Raw genomic sequence first — 19,650 nt, forward strand, 5'->3', positions numbered from 1 at the left:
CAACGCTAGCTGTGCGCCAGCCAATCAGAGTCGACTTTAAAACTGTGATGTCATTTCGATCAGAAAGTGGCCTAAGCTGTTGATTGGTCAAATTTTAATGCCATGTTTTTGTGATACAACGATGGGTTACCGAAACCCGATATAGATATGCGCCCATCACTCTAGGTGAATGGTCAAAATCTCGGTCAAGACTAGGGCTGTGCATCGGAACCGGGTACCCGAGTACCCGAAGTCAGGAACCGGTTCCAGATTACCTAATCGGGTACCCGTATAAGTAACTTTACAAATCACTAACAAATTGATTTTCTCTATTTTTTTTCTTCATGTAAACCAATAAAATATTTCATTGAAATTCACATTTGTGTCTCGGGTTGTTTTAATTGATTCAAGCAATTCATGTTTCATTGAAACATTAATAGGTTCATGAGTCCAGATCGAATGATGACTAATTTGACGTCACTAGTTTCGTCCGTGTAAAACCCAAGATGGCGACGCCCATAGAACGCAAAAGTGACGAAAAGTTAATGCCGAGTATAAAAGCTCTCCCAGCATTTATTATAGCTTGGCACCACTCGCATATCATGGACTCTTGCTATTCCATAGACTAGGGCGTGAGCGTGAGTTGGGACGAATAAAACAATGCTGGCGCATAATCATCGACCCAACAACCAGATGACGGGGACTTGTATGCAGTTAGCAATGCAATGTCAACCCGGACCCAAATCCATGACCAAACTCACAATGAACAGGACAGACGCGCAAAATGTTTACATGTAGGCCGCGCATATGCGTCGTGTAGAAATCGATTCACACTGTTATTCAGCTGCTGAATAACACATTTACGTTAGCAAAAAAACACGATACTGTAAAGGAACAAGGAAAAACATAGGGATATAGGGAAATAATGGGATAGAGGTTTCAAAGTTTATCTTTTTTTTAAATAGAAATTAAAAAGGTTGGTTAAAAAGACCGATTCATGGAATAATACATGTAGAAAAAGAAGTACAGTCAGTTTTGAAAAAAAGGCCATTCTTCACTATTCCCAGTTTTCAATACTGGATACAGTTTATGCGAATAATTCATATTCGATTGAAAATCAGTGGAAAAGATTAAAATGTCTAATTATGATAATTTATTGGAATATCTTAAATGAATAGAAATCTATTGTAACGAATATAACGATCACAACGAATGATGTATTTTGGTTTTTCCAGCCGGTGACTTTGAAAAACTGCTCTGATGATCAAGATGAAAATTCGTTCTGTTGCTTGTTATTTTTTTGTTAGTTTCATGCATTAAAGCACATGAATAAAGCCCCACTTTACATGCCAAAAAATATAACCGAACTAGCCATGTTTATATAAGATTCCCTCATTTGGTTTTAGGTTGGTTGCTGGTACCAGTTATTTCAATACTTAGTTAACATTATTTTATTGTTCATGCAGACTCCTCATAAAAGAGAATTATTTTGTGTCAAAACCTGCTTCATACACTTAAGTAATATTGTTCACATTGTAATCTTCTCAAATATTACAAGATTAGCGCGCTATAATCTTGTAATATTTGAGAAGATAGCGGTCACTGTGAAATGCACGTACAAGTTGCCATGTCAAAGAGGAGAACAGCATCATGAGCCTCAACTCCAATTCCATACCCAAGGCCAAAGAACAGACGCGCAACATGTTTATAATGTGCATGCGTCAGGCAGAAATCGATTCATGCTGTTGTTTAGCCAACAGCTGAAGGACCTATTTACGTTAGAAAAAAAGATACGACAAAGGAAAAGATACAATGGGATATGGACGAAGTGATTTTTCTTTGCAAATTGGATGTTGTGGTCACGTGATGCCCACTTACAGCACTGTATGATCTCTTCTTCACTGCATGTATATCTCTTGAAATATGAATGGTTTAAAAGTGTTCATATCATACTGTTTAATGTTGGCCAAATGATATTGCTTAAGTGTTTGGGTTGCCCAGCGGTTGCTTGTCGACATTACGTCGAAGGGCACACGGTCATAAAAAAAGAAGAAAGAATTCGGTTGAAATTATTCGGTTGAAAATCAATTAAAAAAAAATCAGCAGAATGCCATGGTCCAGTGGTTACGGTGTTTGACTCATGTATACGACGGTGCGCGGGTTCGAACCCTGCCATGAACATGGTGTTTGTGCCCTTGGGCAAGACACTTAACCACAATTGCCTCTCTCCACCCAGGAGTATGAATGGGTACCTGTGAGGTTATAGGACCGAGTGTGCGCTGATATCGGCTGCCGCGTGGTCTCGTGGCCTGATGAACGGAGAAATAAGTGTAAAACGTTTAGAGATTGAAATGCTTTATAAGCACGACAAGTTATTTGTTTTCATTTATTTTATTTGAAAATGACTAATATTTCTAATGATGATAATTGATGGGAGTATCTGAACTGAATGAAAATCTAGTGTAACTATTCTAACGATCTACAAGTTTTATCTTTTGAAACGAATGACAGTTTTTTTTTGTATTTTCAGTCGGTAACTTTGAAAAACTGCTGTGAGGATCAAGATGGAATTTGTTGCTGTACCTTTTAAAATCGTTGTTAGTTTTATGCATTTATGAAGCCCCGCTTTACATGCAAAAAAAAACATAACCGAACTGGCCTCATAATCATATTCTCTCATTTGTTTAAGGCCAGTTGCTGATACCAGTTATTTTAATACTTAGTTAACATTATTATGCTGTTCATGCGGACTCACAGAGAAGTATTTTGCGTCCAAATCATTTCATACACTATTTGCACAAAATATCAACCAAGAAATTAACGCTGTTTGCGATCATTCACATTTGTTTTTGATTATGCTCTAATAAATGGCTTTTTAATGAATACAATATACATATACGGCATAGTATTCAGTCGGAATACACAGTTTATAGAAAATAAAGTTAGGCAACTTCCGATCAATCCAAATTGTAAAATGGTAATGCCCTGATTTGAAATGCTGAAATGGTTATGTGAAAGAACGTTGCGTCATCAACGAGGAGCTCTCACACCAACCAATGATCACTTTTATTCAAATTTAATAAACAGCTGTCTACGAATTCAGAAAATCAAGTCGACAAATGGCAAATGGCAATACCCTGATTTTAAACACGCCGAGATTATTTATGTGGAAAAAAGTTGCGTCGTGAATGAGTTCTCTCTAACACACCAACATTAAAAAAAAATTAACTGCTTTGCCTTACGAATACAGAAATTCAATCTAAATGGTAAAATGGCAATATCATTAATTGTGTAGTGAGACGTCTTTTACGAGGCACCGTACAATTGGCACACAGCCCAGAAAAATGTATATAAACGCCTGTACTCAGTGTGTGAACGCGCGAATATCAGCCCTTTTCTGCCTGCACACCAAAGTGTGAGTGTCGTGTGCATGATTTGTGCTTAAAAGCCAACATTTTAGTTTCAAATGAGCAAAAACTTGTAGTTTCTTTACATTCTATTGTCATAATGCAGGTACTCTGCTACCGCTGGGCTAGGTGTTAGTTTATTTCATGTTGACGAAAGGAGTGATTTTGGGGTGAATTAGTCTTCGCAATCTCAAAGTTTTGATCACCGTGTGTCACATGTTGATTTATTACATATACGACTGTTTCATGTCAGGTGCAATTTGGAGGCCTAATTCACAACACAGCCGTACACTTGCCAGGCGTTCGGGGAACCTGGGAATCTTAGGAACCTCACTTTTAACCTTAGGGCAACTTCCAACGAGGCAACTTCAGAAATACAAACTTTGTGATTATAATTGATCATTGTCAGCTTTTTTACAATTTATAGAGCTGGAAATTGAATCTTTTATGCTTTTTGTATTACACTTGTCATTGCTTGTTTTGTGAGTTAAAATTGAGATCGGGTGTTTAAACTATTGTAATCGATTTTTGTGAACAAATTCACGAGACCAAGCCTAATTTGACTCATAGTGTTTTGATTCTGTCTATTTGTCTTGATTGCCCTTGGTGTCCTTAATTCTAATCATTTGAGCGGACCTCCTTAATGGCGTACGCTACAATAATTGTTATAGTATAAACGTGGAGGAAAACGTGTCGTCGTCGATGCGGATTCCTCCCTCATACGAACCACCCCAGTAGGTAGTGATCTTGACATCACGAAGCAGCGCAGACTGAAGGGTCTTTCCGGCAGCATCCTGCAGTTTCTCTCGGTTGTCGAACGAATGGTAAACACTGCAGACGTTGTTGGTCGGATTGGCCGGATCTAAAACGATGGGGCTGGAAAAAATGAAAGGAAACAACAATCATTGGAAGCTTAAAGATCAAAGAGAAAAAAGACCCCTTCTGTGGGAATATAATCATTCTCTGGTACAATGCCAGTCCACTGCGATTGATGTGGCGTGCAACCAAATTACTTGTTTAAAGGGACAAAATTGTAACATTGTTATATTCTTCATTTCTAGAGGAATCACTTCTTCCAAACCGGAATCCATCACTTACTATTATTCTTTGATTTAGTACCCCTCTCTAGAGCTCTCTGTATGTAAAATTACTGCTTCTGTAGAGTTCTCCTCTTGCATAACCTGCCTCGGTCGTTAATGTTGGATGAGATTGATGGTTGTGAATGCGCTTTCCAAGCCATACAATTATATTTCCAAACGCAGGCATTATGTACCCACACAACGCATTATTGCTTTTGAGCTGTGGATTTCCCCACGTTTCCCTTTGCAAGACGTTTTCTTAGATTTCAAATCGAGCACCCATTGCCAACCGAAAGTTGTTAGTCTAAAGGATGCAGACCAGTAAATAATTTGTTCTCCCTTTTGGGGAAAAAATATGAGTTACGGATCCTTCGTACAATAATAAGAGGTTTGGGGGAAATTGCAAAATGTTGCTTCTTTAAAGGGTGCAGGCAAGTAAATAGGCCCGAAATTGCCTTCGCCAGCCAAATCACGATTTGCATGCCCACAAACTATCCGGTATTAGAGATTATTGAGGGCCGTGAACTTGAAGATTTGTCAAAAAGAAGGGGGAAGCCGTGCAGAGGACTGCGAGCTCGTATTAGTGTGAAATGTGGATGAATTTAGGTCCTAAAATGGCGCTATTTTGCCAAGGAGCGTAGGCGTCCGTTTTCAAATTGGCAATGGCCTTCATGCCTGTTTTAAGGGTGATCATCTTTGGATGGAATTTCCTCCCAAAAGCCATTGTAACCCCCCCCCCCCCCGAAAAAAAAATTGCACGGAAAATGAAAGATGACGAAATATGCTTTAGTTTGATGTGTGTCTCAAACACCTTGGAGAGTTATGAGTATTTTTGGAATTAAGTGCGCGTAATTGACCTATCGCGGTAGAATCGCGTCAACGCAGCTTGTGAAATAGTGTTTAAATCACATGATATACGAATGGACTAAGGTCTACGGTAGTCTATTTACTGGTCTGTTGCAAAGGACGCCCTCACTGAAGACGTGCCTTTGTTCCTGTGCGATTGGCATGAGCAGAAACATTGTAATTTCACCATTGGGTCTATACTGAATTTACAAAGCCCGTCCTCAGTACGGGCGCTCTCTAGCTACAAGGGGTATTATAAAGTAAGACAGTGTGTAAGTTTACTCACTTTGTTAAGCCAAGTTTCTCAATCGACAGCTCTGCCAGCACCCTGTCGTAATGCTCCATCCAGTAGATTTTCAGCTGGTTGAGATCAGTCAAGGTCTGAAGGACATCTCTCAAACCCTGGGCCTTCTTGAAACGGGAGGGGCGCCCGGCTTCCTCCCAGCGATGAATGGTGATCAGCTCCAGCGGGTAGGACTTACGAAGGGCCGGGGGCAGGCAGGTGTAGGCCCAGTACTTGACCAGGCGGATCAGATCCTTGACGTACGCCGGCAGGTTCTTCACGAATTCACGCTGGAATTTTACCAAGGAGGCCGAGTAGAACCCGCGGTCGTAGCCGCGCATTTGCAGCATCTTTCTGAACAACGAACCTGTAAGGAAGACACTTTAACTTTCCAAAAGATGTTGATATAGGCCTGGGTCATAAGCTTCTGTCTCAGATGTATATATGGCTTAAAGTAGGCTGGCTTCCGCCCCACAATCAGTATTGATAATGGACAGACCGATATTTTTGTGCCCCAAATAAAAATATATTTTGGAGGGTTGAAGGCGCCAGAAAAGTTGAACATTTTATTAAGAGAGAACAAAATTCGAATTTGTTAAAGAGCACGGGTTAAACAACTTTCTCGAATCAAATTGAACCTTTCCATACAAAACCTCGGATCTCTTTTGAACTATACTGTTTCAAAAAGCTTTCATTAGTTAACTCATCTGATAAATTCAATCGATAATCATGTGGCTTTAGGAGCGGAGGAGGGATAATCGATAATCAATCGATAATCATGTGGCTTTAGGAGCGGAGGAGGGAATGATTAAAATCATTTACCCATGGTAGATCCTGAAATGTTATCGGCCGTGGGCAGTAGATCGACATCTACCCATCTGGGGTCCGACGCAGCCGAGCGAACCTCCACGGCAAAGTTGACCAGGTACGCGTCGCTCCTGTTGAATCTCACCCAGGGGTGACGGCGCAGCGCCGCTTCCAGCTGCTCAAGTACAGCCTTGAGGTTGTTCCGGTAGACCTGTGGATCGGTTGACCCCAATGAGGTCATGTGAGGCGGATTGATGAACGCCACCAGATCCACGTCGGATAGATCCTTGACCATGGTGCCTTTACCGAGAGATCCTCCCTGTATACGGTCGACAGAATGGTAAAACCGACTCTGTGCACAGGTACCGCCCGTCAAGGGTAACAAAGAGAACTTTGGGACGGTGGGAGGGACCACTGGGAAGGACTTTTGAACATTACAACCAACGGCGCCTGATGACGCTCAAGCAAAGATGCCACGGAGTTTTGTACATACATAATTAATTATGCTATAAGATAAATTAAGGTTACCCACCTTGATAACTTTGGAGACGTCAAACAGGAATATACTTGTAGAGCAGTCCCTGTGGAGATATCTGACGACCGTATCCACAGCCTCACGGCAGTCCGTGTCGAAATCCGTGGTTCCACGTTGTATGTTTTCTTTGTACCATAGCTCGAGTTTGTAGGGATGCAGACACCATGGCTCGCGTTCAGCAGCGGATTCATTTATAGCGACCACTAGACACATCGGCACGTATTCAGCAGTGGGTACATTTATAGCGCCCTCTGTTGATCCGCTCCGTAGCCAACTCCTCGGCTCGCGTTCATCAGTGGATTCATTTTGACACAACGGCTCGCGTTCAGCAGCGGGTACATTAATGGCGCCTTTTGTTGGCCCGCTCCGTAGCCAGCTCCATACTCTCCTCAGTACGCACAACAGGCAGCAGAACAAGCCAATCAATCCGCTTAAGGCCAGCAGCAACATCAACATAAACAGCAGTATGAAAGCTAACATCGCATTCTCCTTTGGTCCAAGAAATGACGAAATTATTCGGGAAATTGAGAAATGCAAACTTCAATAGTTTCAGACAGAACAGGGAACATTGCATGCACCGTCGATCATTAAAGACGCCAGATACAGGTTTGTGCCAACAGTCGAAAACCATTTAATGAAGGTATATTTCACAGTTTTGGAACATTTTCAAATTACCTCTTAAAGTTAGATAACTAATCTACCATACAAAGTTTATTTCATTCCAATTGATGCTTTGGAACAAGCTCTATGCTTCATCGAAATCAAGGGTTGAAAATCGTCTTGGGCCACTTTCCTTGAAAGTGAGACGAGAAAGCACAGTTTTAGAGAAACACACAGAGGATTAATTTCCTTTGTTCAAGACTAACGTGTGACTTATTCTACAGGCTTCGATCTGTAAACTTGATTAAAAAAGTGGCCCAAGTGGTTTTTCATGTCCCGTATTGTGATTGCTGCAGTGGCGTATAGCCAGAAATTTTTCAGGGGGGGGGGGCGCTGGGGGGGGGGGGCTGGAACATTTCATGGGAGGGCGTCATGTAGGGGCGTCAATCGCTTCTCAAAAGTGGGGGGGGGGGGCATACCTTGATCAGAACTGATGCGAGCGCGAAGTGCGAAGCCCTTACGGCGTGGGGGTTCGGGGCCCGCTTAGGGTCCCGAAACAAATTGGATTCTAGATGTTCTGTGGTGCGATCTGAAGCAATTTCTTACCACCTTTCTCCATGCTTTAACTAATATTTTCCTAGCAATAGATAATTATTTGAACATCGTTTTCGAGGTTGGAGTCATTATATCAGCTATCGGTATTCTGAGCTATAGGCGTGGGGTTCGGGGCCCTTCAGCGAGCCCCGAAAAAAATTGGATTCTCGATGCTCTGTGGTGTGATCTGAGGCAATTTCTTACCACTTTAACCAATAATTATTTAAGCACAAAAGATAATAATTTAAACATAATTTTCGAGGTTTTCTCAGCTAAAGGCATAAGAAAATTTTTTGAACATTGTTTTCGAGGTTGGAGTCATTGAATCAGCTACCAGAAATCTGAGCTATAGGCGTGGGGTTCGGGGCCCGCTTAAGGGCCCCGAAACATTTTGGATTCTAAATGCTCTGTGGTGCTATCTGAGGCAATTTCTGACCACTTTAACCAATATTTTCTAAGCAAAAGATACATTGTAGTACATAATAGGGCCCTGTCAATGAGACACGAGTTCAAAAATCGGGGGGGGGGGGGACATTTGATATTGTGTCCCCCACCCTTCAAAAAGTAGGGAGGGGGGGGGGACCAGTCCCCCTGTCCCCCAGGATTGGCGCCCATGGCGTCATGTAGATCAATGATAATTTTTTTAGAAACTCAAAATCTCAGTGAGGGGCGACTGGAGGGGGGGGGGGAGCGACAAGGTTTCATGAGGGGAGGGCTGTCGCCCCCCCCCACGCTCCCCCCCCCCCCCCCCGTGGCTACGCCACTGATTTTAAGGAATTTTAATTGGTCTTTTATTATTATTTAGCTTATATGAATGGAGGAAAAAGTTTGTGCGTGGCCGATTCGCGTGATATCGCTGACTGAAACTGTGTGACCCACGGACCACCTGTCTATAATACGTGTTCCGTGGTGTGAGCGAGCAGTGCAGTGGGTGTTAATACACATTTTAGATTATCATTATGCGCTATGTCACGCCGGTTGTCAGCTTACTGGTCCGCGGTCGTCGGTCGAAGGGTCGTTTCTCAGTGGTCATCATGTGGATCATTCGCGACTATTTAGATTGAGATCAATGATAATTTTTTTATAAACTCAAAATCTCAGGGGGGGGGGGCGACAAGGTTTCAGGGGGGGGGGGGGGGCGGTCGTCCCCCCCGGCCCCCACGCCCCCCCCCCCCCGGTGGCTACGCCACTGGATTGATGAATCTTGTGAACAAAGCAACATAATTATACAATTAAAAATACATTTGGAAGACTATTTGGAAGACCAATTATTCTAGTCAGCAATACATTAGACACGATTTTGAATAACATACCCCCACTTTGTTGAAAACATGCCCCGTTCGACTGTTATGTTTGTGTGTGTGTGGGACAACCTGTATTTCAAAAAAATCCTTTAGACGTTGAAACCATTTCGCCAAAAGAAAACACAGAATCGTAACCTCTTGTTCACTTTTAGAAATAGAATCTGTGTATCTTTTGGTATTACGTTACATGATTTTTTGAAAACTATTTTTAGTTTCCGTGCAACATGTTGGCCTATCAGAGGCAAAGGCAAAAGCTCAATTAACACAATATTATACTGACGGTGAAATGACAAGAAACATTTTCTCTGGATCAGAAGAGTCGACTAAATAAAATGATCTACATGCATGAGCGTGCGTTAAATTCCATGCAAGTCACATTATCTGCACGATCTAAAACACTCTTTGCATTTCGATAAACATCGTAACTGATCCACAGCCCCATTACATTTACATAACATGGCCAGTTTGTTTTGGCAACTACATGCATACAGCTATAGCCTAACAAATATACCCAGGAGATGTAAAGTTAAAAACATGTTTACCTACCTTCGCATCCATCACTGAATCACAGTCAGATACCGATACAAGAGGATGACAACAAACGTCTAATGTTCAGGAGAGATTTTGTGTTCAGTTGCCCAAAAATTCCACTCGGCGAACGTTGAAAGTGCCAACAAAAACGTCAATGCATTCACGGTAATATTTTAACCTTGCTTTCAACCCTGGTGCCATTGCGACGGTAAAGGAATATAGACAGTGATTTCAGGGTACCAGGCAAAACCTGTGGGGGAATTCCCGATTACAGATCATCACTTTCGCACCAGCGTGAACCTGGCCGCGTATTCGGCCAGATACTCAAGCCGCGAATTCAGGATCAGCCGGCCGCATATCAGCCGCGCATTCATTAAGTACGGAGGCCAATAAACAACACTATTGCTGTGATATATTTTTGATATTTAATGCGGATTTTCAGCAAAGTGTTCCTAATATGAAGGACACCAGAATTACGTTTGGTGGTCAGTTATTGAGGACAAGAGATTGCCTATAAATTATTTTGGTTTCAGATTCGTGAGACAGCTATGAATCACGTGATACTCATTCTGAGAAAATTCGTACTAAAAATAGCAAATTTGCGGTTGTACAACATTAAGCCTAATTTGAGACAAATTACCAACTGTGTAAGAGAAGCAGTCAAATTGCCGATCACATCTTAGAGACAGGTGACCCGCCTACATTCTATTTTGGTTTCAGCTGTATGAGGTGTATCCGTCACGTGACAAATGACAATACAAAATGTGCTTCCAGCGAACAAAAATTGATATTAATGTTGATTTCAGCAAAGAGTGTAGCTAAAATGCAACATGCCAGAAGTAGGTTGGATAGTCAGTAAGTGAGAACTAGAGGTTGCCGATAAATTATTTTGGTTTCAGATCTAGGACAGACATGAATCACGTGATACTCGTCCTGCTTTTAGGAAATAGAGTATATAGAAAATAGAGTTATAGACAACTTCAGATAGATCCTAAAATGTAAAATGGCATTGGCCTGATTTCAAACATGGCCAGACGGAAATTAAGTGACCCACCACTATACTGACCACATAAAGGCACGTCTTTCAGAATAAATGCAGAGTTAAAAGTACAGTTCCTTTGGAAAAAAACTTCGTTAAGTTCTTCAACACGCTTAAAAAAAACACTTTTCAGAGTGATTCTTGATGCAAGACATCTTTTTATCAACTGAAATTAAATGGAAAGTTCGAAAATTATTCTGATGTTATTATCATTCGTTTAAATTTATTAGTTTTCTTCAGCGTGGTAGAACAAATGAATTCAACCTGCTATATCACTGGTTCCAGTGTGACGGTAATGGAATATAGGCGGTGATTTCAGGGTACCTGGCGAACACCTGGGAAATTCCCGATGATGAGAAATCGCCACCTTCACCAGTGTCTGACGTCATCGTGTCGGGAACACAATAATGGAGTCTGAAGTTCCTACCTTCCGCACGTATGGCATTGTGTTCTCACAATAGAATGTTTACAATAGTCGTCGGTTTTTGCTGCATCAAAATGCCAGCTAACGTCAGTTCTTAAAGTTGCAGTTTAGTGAACGGCGAGACTGCTATTATTTAAGGGATCTGAGTTGCGATCAAAGGAACGTGGATATTCGAATCGATCTTCAGCGATTCATGTATGCGCTTGGGAGGTGTGTCCTTAATTACAGTGGCGTATAAATCTGTGCCATGCGAGTGGGGGGGGGGGGGGGGGGTGACCAAAATCTAAAAATGGCGGCCGTGGAAATTCTGGGGGGGGGGGGGGCAGGGGGCAGGGGCTGGACAACACATTACACTAGGGGGCGTTTTTCAGGATATAGATGTCCATCAATATGTATACTCGCCCTTACATTTAAACGGCGCATTTTATAACCTTGTATACTTTGTTTCCCCACTTTTTCAGTGCTATTGAATACATTTTGGTTGTTGGGATGTTAAAAAAATACCTCGTAATCCGCATGGTTTTCTCATCACGAAAAAGTGGGAGGGGGATGTTTCAATAGCCCATCTCCCTGGTCAAAAAGTGGTTGGGGGATTATTCCCCTATCCCCCGAGATCTCCGGCCCTGCTTACGTAACACATTCGTTTCGGGATTCCTTTTGTCATTCTCTTTCAGTCTGTAACTTCGCAAAGATATGCACTACATGCAGGATTAACGTGATCAACAATATTATACCGTTTAATGAATATTTAAGTGCTTTGGTTGGTGTTTAGTTACTGAAATATTTCTGAACAAAAAGTCAATTATGAACTATCATACAATAATTCGGCTCTCGCAAGGCGGGTTCATTTGTGTTCAAAAGTAAAGTCATTCCTCAAAAGGGTTGCAGACGCCCATAACAAGCTTAGAATAGAGTTGGGTTTTTTTCACTTAAACAAAATAAACAATTCGTAAATTCGATAAGGCCCATGCGTGACTTTAAATGTAATTATTTTGAAATATTGTTTGTTTTCATTGTTTTCAGTCCATTTATTATGTTTATGCACACGCAAGAGCACTAAACAAGGACGGAAAATATCCGAGTTCCTGTCTGTCGTGCCCTTGTGATCGAAATCGAGTGGTGTTCGGAACATTGTAAGGAATTTTTGAAACCCTCCACCAATCATATAGTTGCAGTGCACTTGATTGTTTGTCCATCAAAATCATTGACGATTCAAAAGTTTAACGTTGAATCAATGAAAAGGGTAGGAGACCTCAAGAGTCACAGAAAACACACAGCCAACCGTGATACACCATGTACTACGTTTCTGTTTGTGAATGAAATCGTTGTTCTTTATACGCTGGTAATACATACACTGAGAGGACACAACGCCTCTTTTGATGTAACAATTGGTGCCGAAGAAAATCAAAATAGTTTGATGGTTGGTGTACAACAACTCATGACTGTAATCATAGGTCCATGGGCGTCGCGAGGGGGGGGGGGGGCAAGGGGGCGCTTCCGCCCCCTGGAAAAGCAAAAAAAAAAAAAAAAAGGAAGGGAAGAAAACGAGAGAAAAAAGAAAAAGAGGCGCGAAGTCATAGTGGTGTAAATTTAATGGGGTGGGGGTGGGGGAAAAAATGTACCTGCCCCCCTCTAAAACTGATATATCGAGAATATGTTGAGAAATACAGGATTTTTTTTGGAAAAATATGTTTTGCTCCCTTCTAGAAAAAAATCCTGGCGACGCCCATGCAAGGTCTTTTTCAACTTTCAGTAATTCTATTTATTAACTACTTTGATTTTTAGATTTGTAAAGATGTAACGAAAAACAAAATGCAGCCCAAAATTGAAGTCAATAAAAAAGGGGAATAAATCAGTTTGCCCTTCGTAAAAGAAAGGCCTACCTTTTATTATAGAATAAATCTTTTTTTTTCGACAAACTGCTGTGACGATTGAATTTTTTTTTAAACATGTTCAAATTGTTGTGAGCACACGAATGAAGTCCCACGTTTATGCAGGGAAAACATATAACCGAAATAGTTTATGCACCCATTATTCTCGCATTTAGTTTTAGAAAAAAGTCAGTTGCTGACATCAGTTATTTTAATACTTAGTTAATCTTATTTTTTGTTCATGCAGACCCCTCAAAAATAATTATTTTGTGTCAAAAAACTATTACATGCAAGTTACGACTAAATTTCACAAAGAAATATATATATATATGGATAATGATATTTGAAAAAAAATTCAGCCAAGAATTTAACGCCGTTTGCGATCACTTATTTGATAAATAAACAGATGTACGAACACAATATATATAACATATCAATAAGGTCGGAATACAGTAGAGAATAAAGTTGGACAACTTCCGAGCGATCCAAATTGTAAAGTTAATGCCCTGATTTCAAACATGCCGAAATGGTTAGGTGGAAGAACGTTGCGTCGTGAATGCGGAGCTCTCTCTCACCAACGTTCACTTATTAATTAAACATTACTAAACAGCCTTGTCTAAGAATTCAGCAAATCAAGTCGGACAATTTACTATCAATCTAAATTGTAATTGGCAAAACCCTGATTTCAAACATGCTGAAATGGTTATGTGGAGGAAAAGTTGCGTCGTGAATGAGAAGTTTTCTTCTACTAATCAACGATTTTTTTTTAATTAACAAATAGCTTCGCCTATAGAGCATCAATCTAAATTGTAAAGTGTTAATAGCATTCATTGTAATAAAACACTGTGGAAGAAAAGTAGTGTCCCGATGAGGAGCCCTCTCTAATACCGACCGCTCCAGTTGGACGTGACTACGACATGGCGAAGCAGCTCGGACCAAAGGCTCTCCGCCGCGGCGTCCTGGATCTGTTCTCGGTTGTCGGGCCGCTGGTACACCCAGCAGACGTTGGTGGTCGGATTGGCGGGATTTAAAACAATGGGGCTGGAAATTGCGAGGAAAACAACAATCATTGTACGATCAAAGAGAAAAAAGGTCCCCTTTGTTTGGATCTCTCCCAGGTCCATTGTCATCCATCAGGGATGGATGTGGCGCGCAAAATTGTAACTTTCATATGTTCTATATTCAAAAACATGAGTCACTTCTACCAAACCGGAATTCCTCACCTGGCATTTTCTTATTAACCCCTATCGACAGCTCTCTGTATTTAAAATGACGTCTTCTGTAGGGTTTTTCTCGCCACAATCTGCCTCGGTCATCAACGTTGGATTAGATTTGATTGTGGTGAATCCTCTTTTCAAGCCATGAACTTATATTCCCAACACAAACATATCCACACACCCGATTTGTTCGTCCCTTTTAATTTCTATGGTTCTCATATTTTATTGCCTCCGAAATAGAATAGGTAGAGTCGACAAACAATAAAACTTTGCACCCATTTAGATGGCTAAATTTAAATAATGCCAAGTGCGTATGAGACGTCTTCTATTGTGTATACTGCAATGATTATATCAGTGTTGATGTCGTTGAACAAATTTATCAATAATATTATCTACAAGGGGTCGTTGAAAGTTAATGTAAGTTTACTCACTTTGAACAGCCAAGTTTCTCAATCCACCGCTCTGCCAGTGCCTCGTCGTAATGCTCCACCCAGTAGGCTCTCAGCCGGCTGAGATCAGTCAAGGTCTGAAGGACATCTCTCAAACCCTGGACCTTCTTGAAACGAGAGGGGCGCCCGGCTTCCTCCCAGCGATGAATGGTGATCAGCTCCAGTGGGTAGGACTTACGGAGGGCTTGGGGCAGGCAGGTGTAGGCCCAGTACTTGACCAGGCGGATCAGCTCCTTGACGTACACCGGCTGGTACTTCACGAAGTCCCGCTGGAATTTTACCAAGGAGGCCGAGTAGAACCCGCGGTCGTAGCCGCGCATTTGCAGCATCTTCCTGAACAACGAATCTGTAAGGAAGACACTTTAACTTTTCAAAAGATGTTGATCGATCGCAGAAATCTATTAAAGAGAGAAGCACTTCTAAGAAGAAACAGAAGTATTAATGGCTTAAAATAGGCTGGTTTCCGCCCCACAATCTGTATCAAAAATGGACGGACCGAATTCTTTGTGTCTAAAATATATAGATTTTTTTCCGAGAGGGTTGTAAGCAACCGAGAAGTTGAACATTTATTAAGAGTCAAATTAGGTTTCGCCCTTCACCGACGTATAAACACTGTATACTCAGTGTGTTACCTCCCGAGCGAAAGTTGGGGGAAAAAACAGTGTTTATACGTCGGTGAAAGGCAACCTAAATTGATTTAGATCACCACGACGCAAAATTCCATCTTGTAAATTTGTTATGAGAAAAAAATAATCGCATTTGTTGAAGAGCACGGGTTAAACAACTTTGATTCTCCGAATAAAACTGAACCTTCCCTTACGTTGATACACAACCTCAAATCGCATATAAACAGATAAACATGTGGTTTTCGGCAAAATGGAGTGATAAAAATTTACCCAAGGTAATTCCTGAAATGTTGTCGGCCGTAGGCAGGAGATCGACTTCTACCCATCTGGGGTGGTTAGCCGCAGCCGAACGAACCTCCACGGAAAAGTTGACCAGGTACGCGTCGCTCCTGTTGATTCTCACCGAAATATCCTCAGTACGTCGCAGCGCCGCCTCCAGCTCCTTGAATACGGCATTGAGCTTGTCGCGGTAGGCCTGGGGATCAATTGACCCTAGGGAGGTCATGTGAGGCGGATTGATGAAAGCAACCAGATCCACGTCGGATAGGTCTTTGACCATGGTGCCTTTACCCAGTGATCCTCCCTGCAAAACGTATACGGTGGACAGTATACCGACGGTGAACTCTGTACACAAGTACGCCCTCAAGGATTACAAAGAAACCATTGGGAGCGACTACTTTGAGGGGATCTTGAACATTTTTACGAACAGCACCCGACGCTCAAGCAAAGATGCCACTGAGTTTTGAACATGCTATAAGATAAATAAAGGTTACCCACCTTGATAACTTCGGAGATGTCAAACAAGTTTTTATTGGTAGAGCAGACCTCGTGGAGATATCTTACGACCGTATCCACAGCCAAACGACAATTCGTGTCGAACTGAGTGGTTCCACGTTGTATGTTCTCGTTGTACCATAGCTCGAGTTGGTGCGGTTGCAGACACCACGGCTCGTCTTCAGCTTCGGGTTCATTTATAGCGCCCTCTGTTGATCCGCCCGACAGCCAATTCCCCATTTTCCTGAGATTGAAAGTTGGGCAGTTTGTTTCAAAATTAGAGGGGGTGGGGGCTGGGGAGGGGGTGGGGTTGTTTATTCAAATCAGACGATTTTTTACACTATTATCTATATTACAGAATAGTGTACAAATACCTCTTTACCATGGCTGCCTCTGTCCGTATGTGATGCACAGGAATACATTCTTTCCAGTACTTTTTTTGGGGGGGGGGGGGGGAGGGGGCAGAGCAGGGAGGGGTTTTAGTATTATTTTTTAAGGAATTTCTATGAAAAAAACCCCACATTTTTGACAGAGCTGGGGGGTTACCCCCAAACCCCTGGATCCGCCCCGGGGAGGCGTTCCAAAATGGTCATTTACGGATTAAGGAACTTTCCACCGTAAGTGGCTTATTGTGCATAACATCTTACCTTGTCGGACGTGAGAGGTCGATTTTCTGAAAAATCAAATCATTTCGCTTATGATACGCAACTAATCTATATACGTGTGATGTCCCATGCTAGTCTATTCGCTGAAACTTAGGCAATAGGCCATCAGCCTGGGGGTTTGGTCGGTATCAAGTCAGTGCATAAATGACTATAGTGTGCATGCGCAAGGCATACCGCCCCTAGAGTGGTCACAAGCATTTTGATGGACATTTTGAAAAAAAAGGGTTATAACACCCAAAAAGCTGCCACCGCTGCATGCAATGCTATCACATATTTTCCAACTCTGGAGGTGTATACCTTGCCAAAAATCGCTATGATGATTATTCCCCTCATTTGATACCGGTGGCCAAAATTTTGGATCGAGGCTGATGGCCTACAAGACAACCGCCATTTGACCTCCTGGATTTTGACCAATCAGCGGGTGCTTCCTATATTGGGTCTTTGGTCATTCACGTTGCGCGTCATAGACAATGAATAAAAAAACTGCGTCACGCGCTCTGTATCATGTTACGCGATAATGCGCCCCGCTGTTGTTGTATTACAAAACATTGCATTCGAATTGACTAATCAAACCATTTAGTCCTGATTTGGGAATGAAATGACGTCACGATTTAGTATATAGTCGACTCCAATTGGCTGGCCCGCGGCTTGCATATGCATGCATCTACATCGTCTAGACATTATCAGACGTTATACAGGAGACCATATCTTGGGTAGGAAATCCTGGGGTGAGTGGTCAGGGGCGGATCCAGTAATTAGAAAACGAGGGGGGAGGATTTAATATCAACTGGGGGTGGGGGGGGGGGGTAGGAGTGCGTGAAGGAGTGGCGAAAATACGCCCTGCTATGCTGGGGGGGGGGGTCCGTGTCATGCCCAACATAATTTTAAAAATCTACGACGCTTTCTCCTGCATTCTCTGAAGCAAAATGGGAAAATAAATTAGGAACATTTGCATTTTTGGGTATAGTTTTGTCCCCAATTTACTAGTAGCATAATATTAATGGGCAGCTAAGGGGGAGGGGGATTTGCAACCCCCCTTCAAGATCCAACTAGAAGGGGGTGGGGTAAACAATTATAGGGAAATAGTGATACTGATAGGCGTGACGCCGTGTTACCAGCTCCATGGTGTTACAAACTGTAGGTTTGTTCAGTTCAGTTCGCAGTAACATGTTTTCTGACTATCACAAACGGCCTCAGAAATTAGTCATAGCATGTATTTGAACGGTGTTGTATTTACCAATTATGAGTTCACTGGATGATGGACCGAAAAACTGCCGACAACCACAACCGCCGCACGACACGTCGTGTATCGAAGAGATCTAAGGCTTGTGCTTTGTCCAACAAATGCCACACGCGCCAGTGTGCACGGTAAGTAGTGTGCTACATGTGCATGTATATCCCTGGTGTCAGAACGACGGTAACCTAATGCAGGCGGTGAAATATCAGGGTACCAGCGAAGGCTGGGAACTCACCGATGAGAAATCGCCACTCTTTGACGTCATCGGGTCGGGGTATACCGTCTCAACGTCGTTCGCAGGGTGTCGAGCAGTACGCTCCCACCATATACCTGCTCTCTCACCCTGGTGGACATGATAATTACAATGAACGTGAAAACACGTAATACACGTTGGAAACAACAACACCAAGCACGCGATATAAATCCATTACCTGCTTATAAATTGCGGTATCGAATCAGGATACAGGAAGCAAGTTCCCATCCCAGGGCTTACTGGAAACGCGGTTAAAAATTAAGTAAGCACTGGGGATGAGGTTGTCACGGTCAGGACTTTGTACCCCGCATTGTGTAATAGAAAAAAGATTGCTTGAGGTCTGGTATTTACTTATTTAATATTGTAGAGCAAATACTGTATCGTAGTTTCAAATGGATAACGTCGAAACTACCGCAAATATAGCTCTACGAGAACTGCACTTAATTATCTCAAGTCATTATATATGCAGGGGAATACCGACATAATAAGAAGCAGCGATTATGAGCCGTGATCAAAGGACCGGATTTGAATGCAACTTCAGCGGTACATCTTGTGTCCTTGGGTGAGACAATTTTCTCGATTCCTTTAGCCATTCTCTTTCAGTCTGGGCTAATTTTACTGTGATTATGCACTACAGAGTAAGTAAAAAAAAGAAAGTGACATGGATTAAATTAAAGTTTTTCTTACCAGGCAATCCAATTTGATGCAACAAATAAAGTATGTCTTAAAAGAGCTGGTTATTCCACTCATCTGGTTTCCTCAGCAAAAAAAATGCTGAATTGTAGGCAGGATTTTTTTTCCGCACACTTGACCTGCGTAAAATCAATGGGGGGGGGGGGGGCGGCTCGTACCATACTTACAATGGGGGCGCTGTTCAAATCCGACGATCATCAACACTATATTACGGAATCTAGAAGTATCCCTGTAGCAGGCTCTGACCAAATTTTGTGCACAGGCGGACATTTTTAACAGTATAATATTGTCTGAATTTTTTTTGGCATGTCAGAGCAGGGATGGGGGGAGTTTCACATTATTTTTAATGTTTTTCTATGAAAAAAAAATAGACAGAGCTGGTGGGTTTTTGACACCCCCCCCGGATCCGCACCTGTAAAAAATCTTTTATTAAGGGA

General features: G+C 42.1%; 2 protein-coding genes across 2 annotated transcripts; both read right to left on the reverse strand.

Moving 5' to 3' along the window:
* Positions 1-3,972: 3,972 nt before the first annotated feature.
* LOC119744445 (2'-5'-oligoadenylate synthase 1-like) lies at positions 3,973-7,157 on the reverse strand. Its single transcript, XM_038220374.1, has 4 exons — positions 6,934-7,157; positions 6,417-6,720; positions 5,598-5,961; positions 3,973-4,262 (listed from the first exon to the last, which is right to left on the reverse strand). Exons 1-4 carry the CDS (start codon positions 7,147-7,149, stop codon positions 4,052-4,054), a joined length of 1,095 nt encoding a protein of 364 aa, XP_038076302.1. The 5' UTR covers positions 7,150-7,157; the 3' UTR covers positions 3,973-4,051.
* Positions 7,158-13,280: 6,123 nt separating this feature from the next.
* LOC119744444 (2'-5'-oligoadenylate synthase 2-like) lies at positions 13,281-18,393 on the reverse strand. Its single transcript, XM_038220373.1, has 5 exons — positions 18,268-18,393; positions 16,369-16,609; positions 15,862-16,174; positions 14,948-15,311; positions 13,281-14,340 (listed from the first exon to the last, which is right to left on the reverse strand). Exons 2-5 carry the CDS (start codon positions 16,603-16,605, stop codon positions 14,181-14,183), a joined length of 1,074 nt encoding a protein of 357 aa, XP_038076301.1. The 5' UTR covers positions 16,606-16,609; positions 18,268-18,393; the 3' UTR covers positions 13,281-14,180.
* Between the last annotated feature and the right edge of the window lie 1,257 nt (positions 18,394-19,650).

Source organism: Patiria miniata, unplaced genomic scaffold (assembly GCF_015706575.1).
Source record: "Patiria miniata isolate m_02_andy unplaced genomic scaffold, ASM1570657v1 HiC_scaffold_7, whole genome shotgun sequence".
NCBI lineage: Eukaryota > Metazoa > Echinodermata > Asteroidea > Valvatida > Asterinidae > Patiria > Patiria miniata.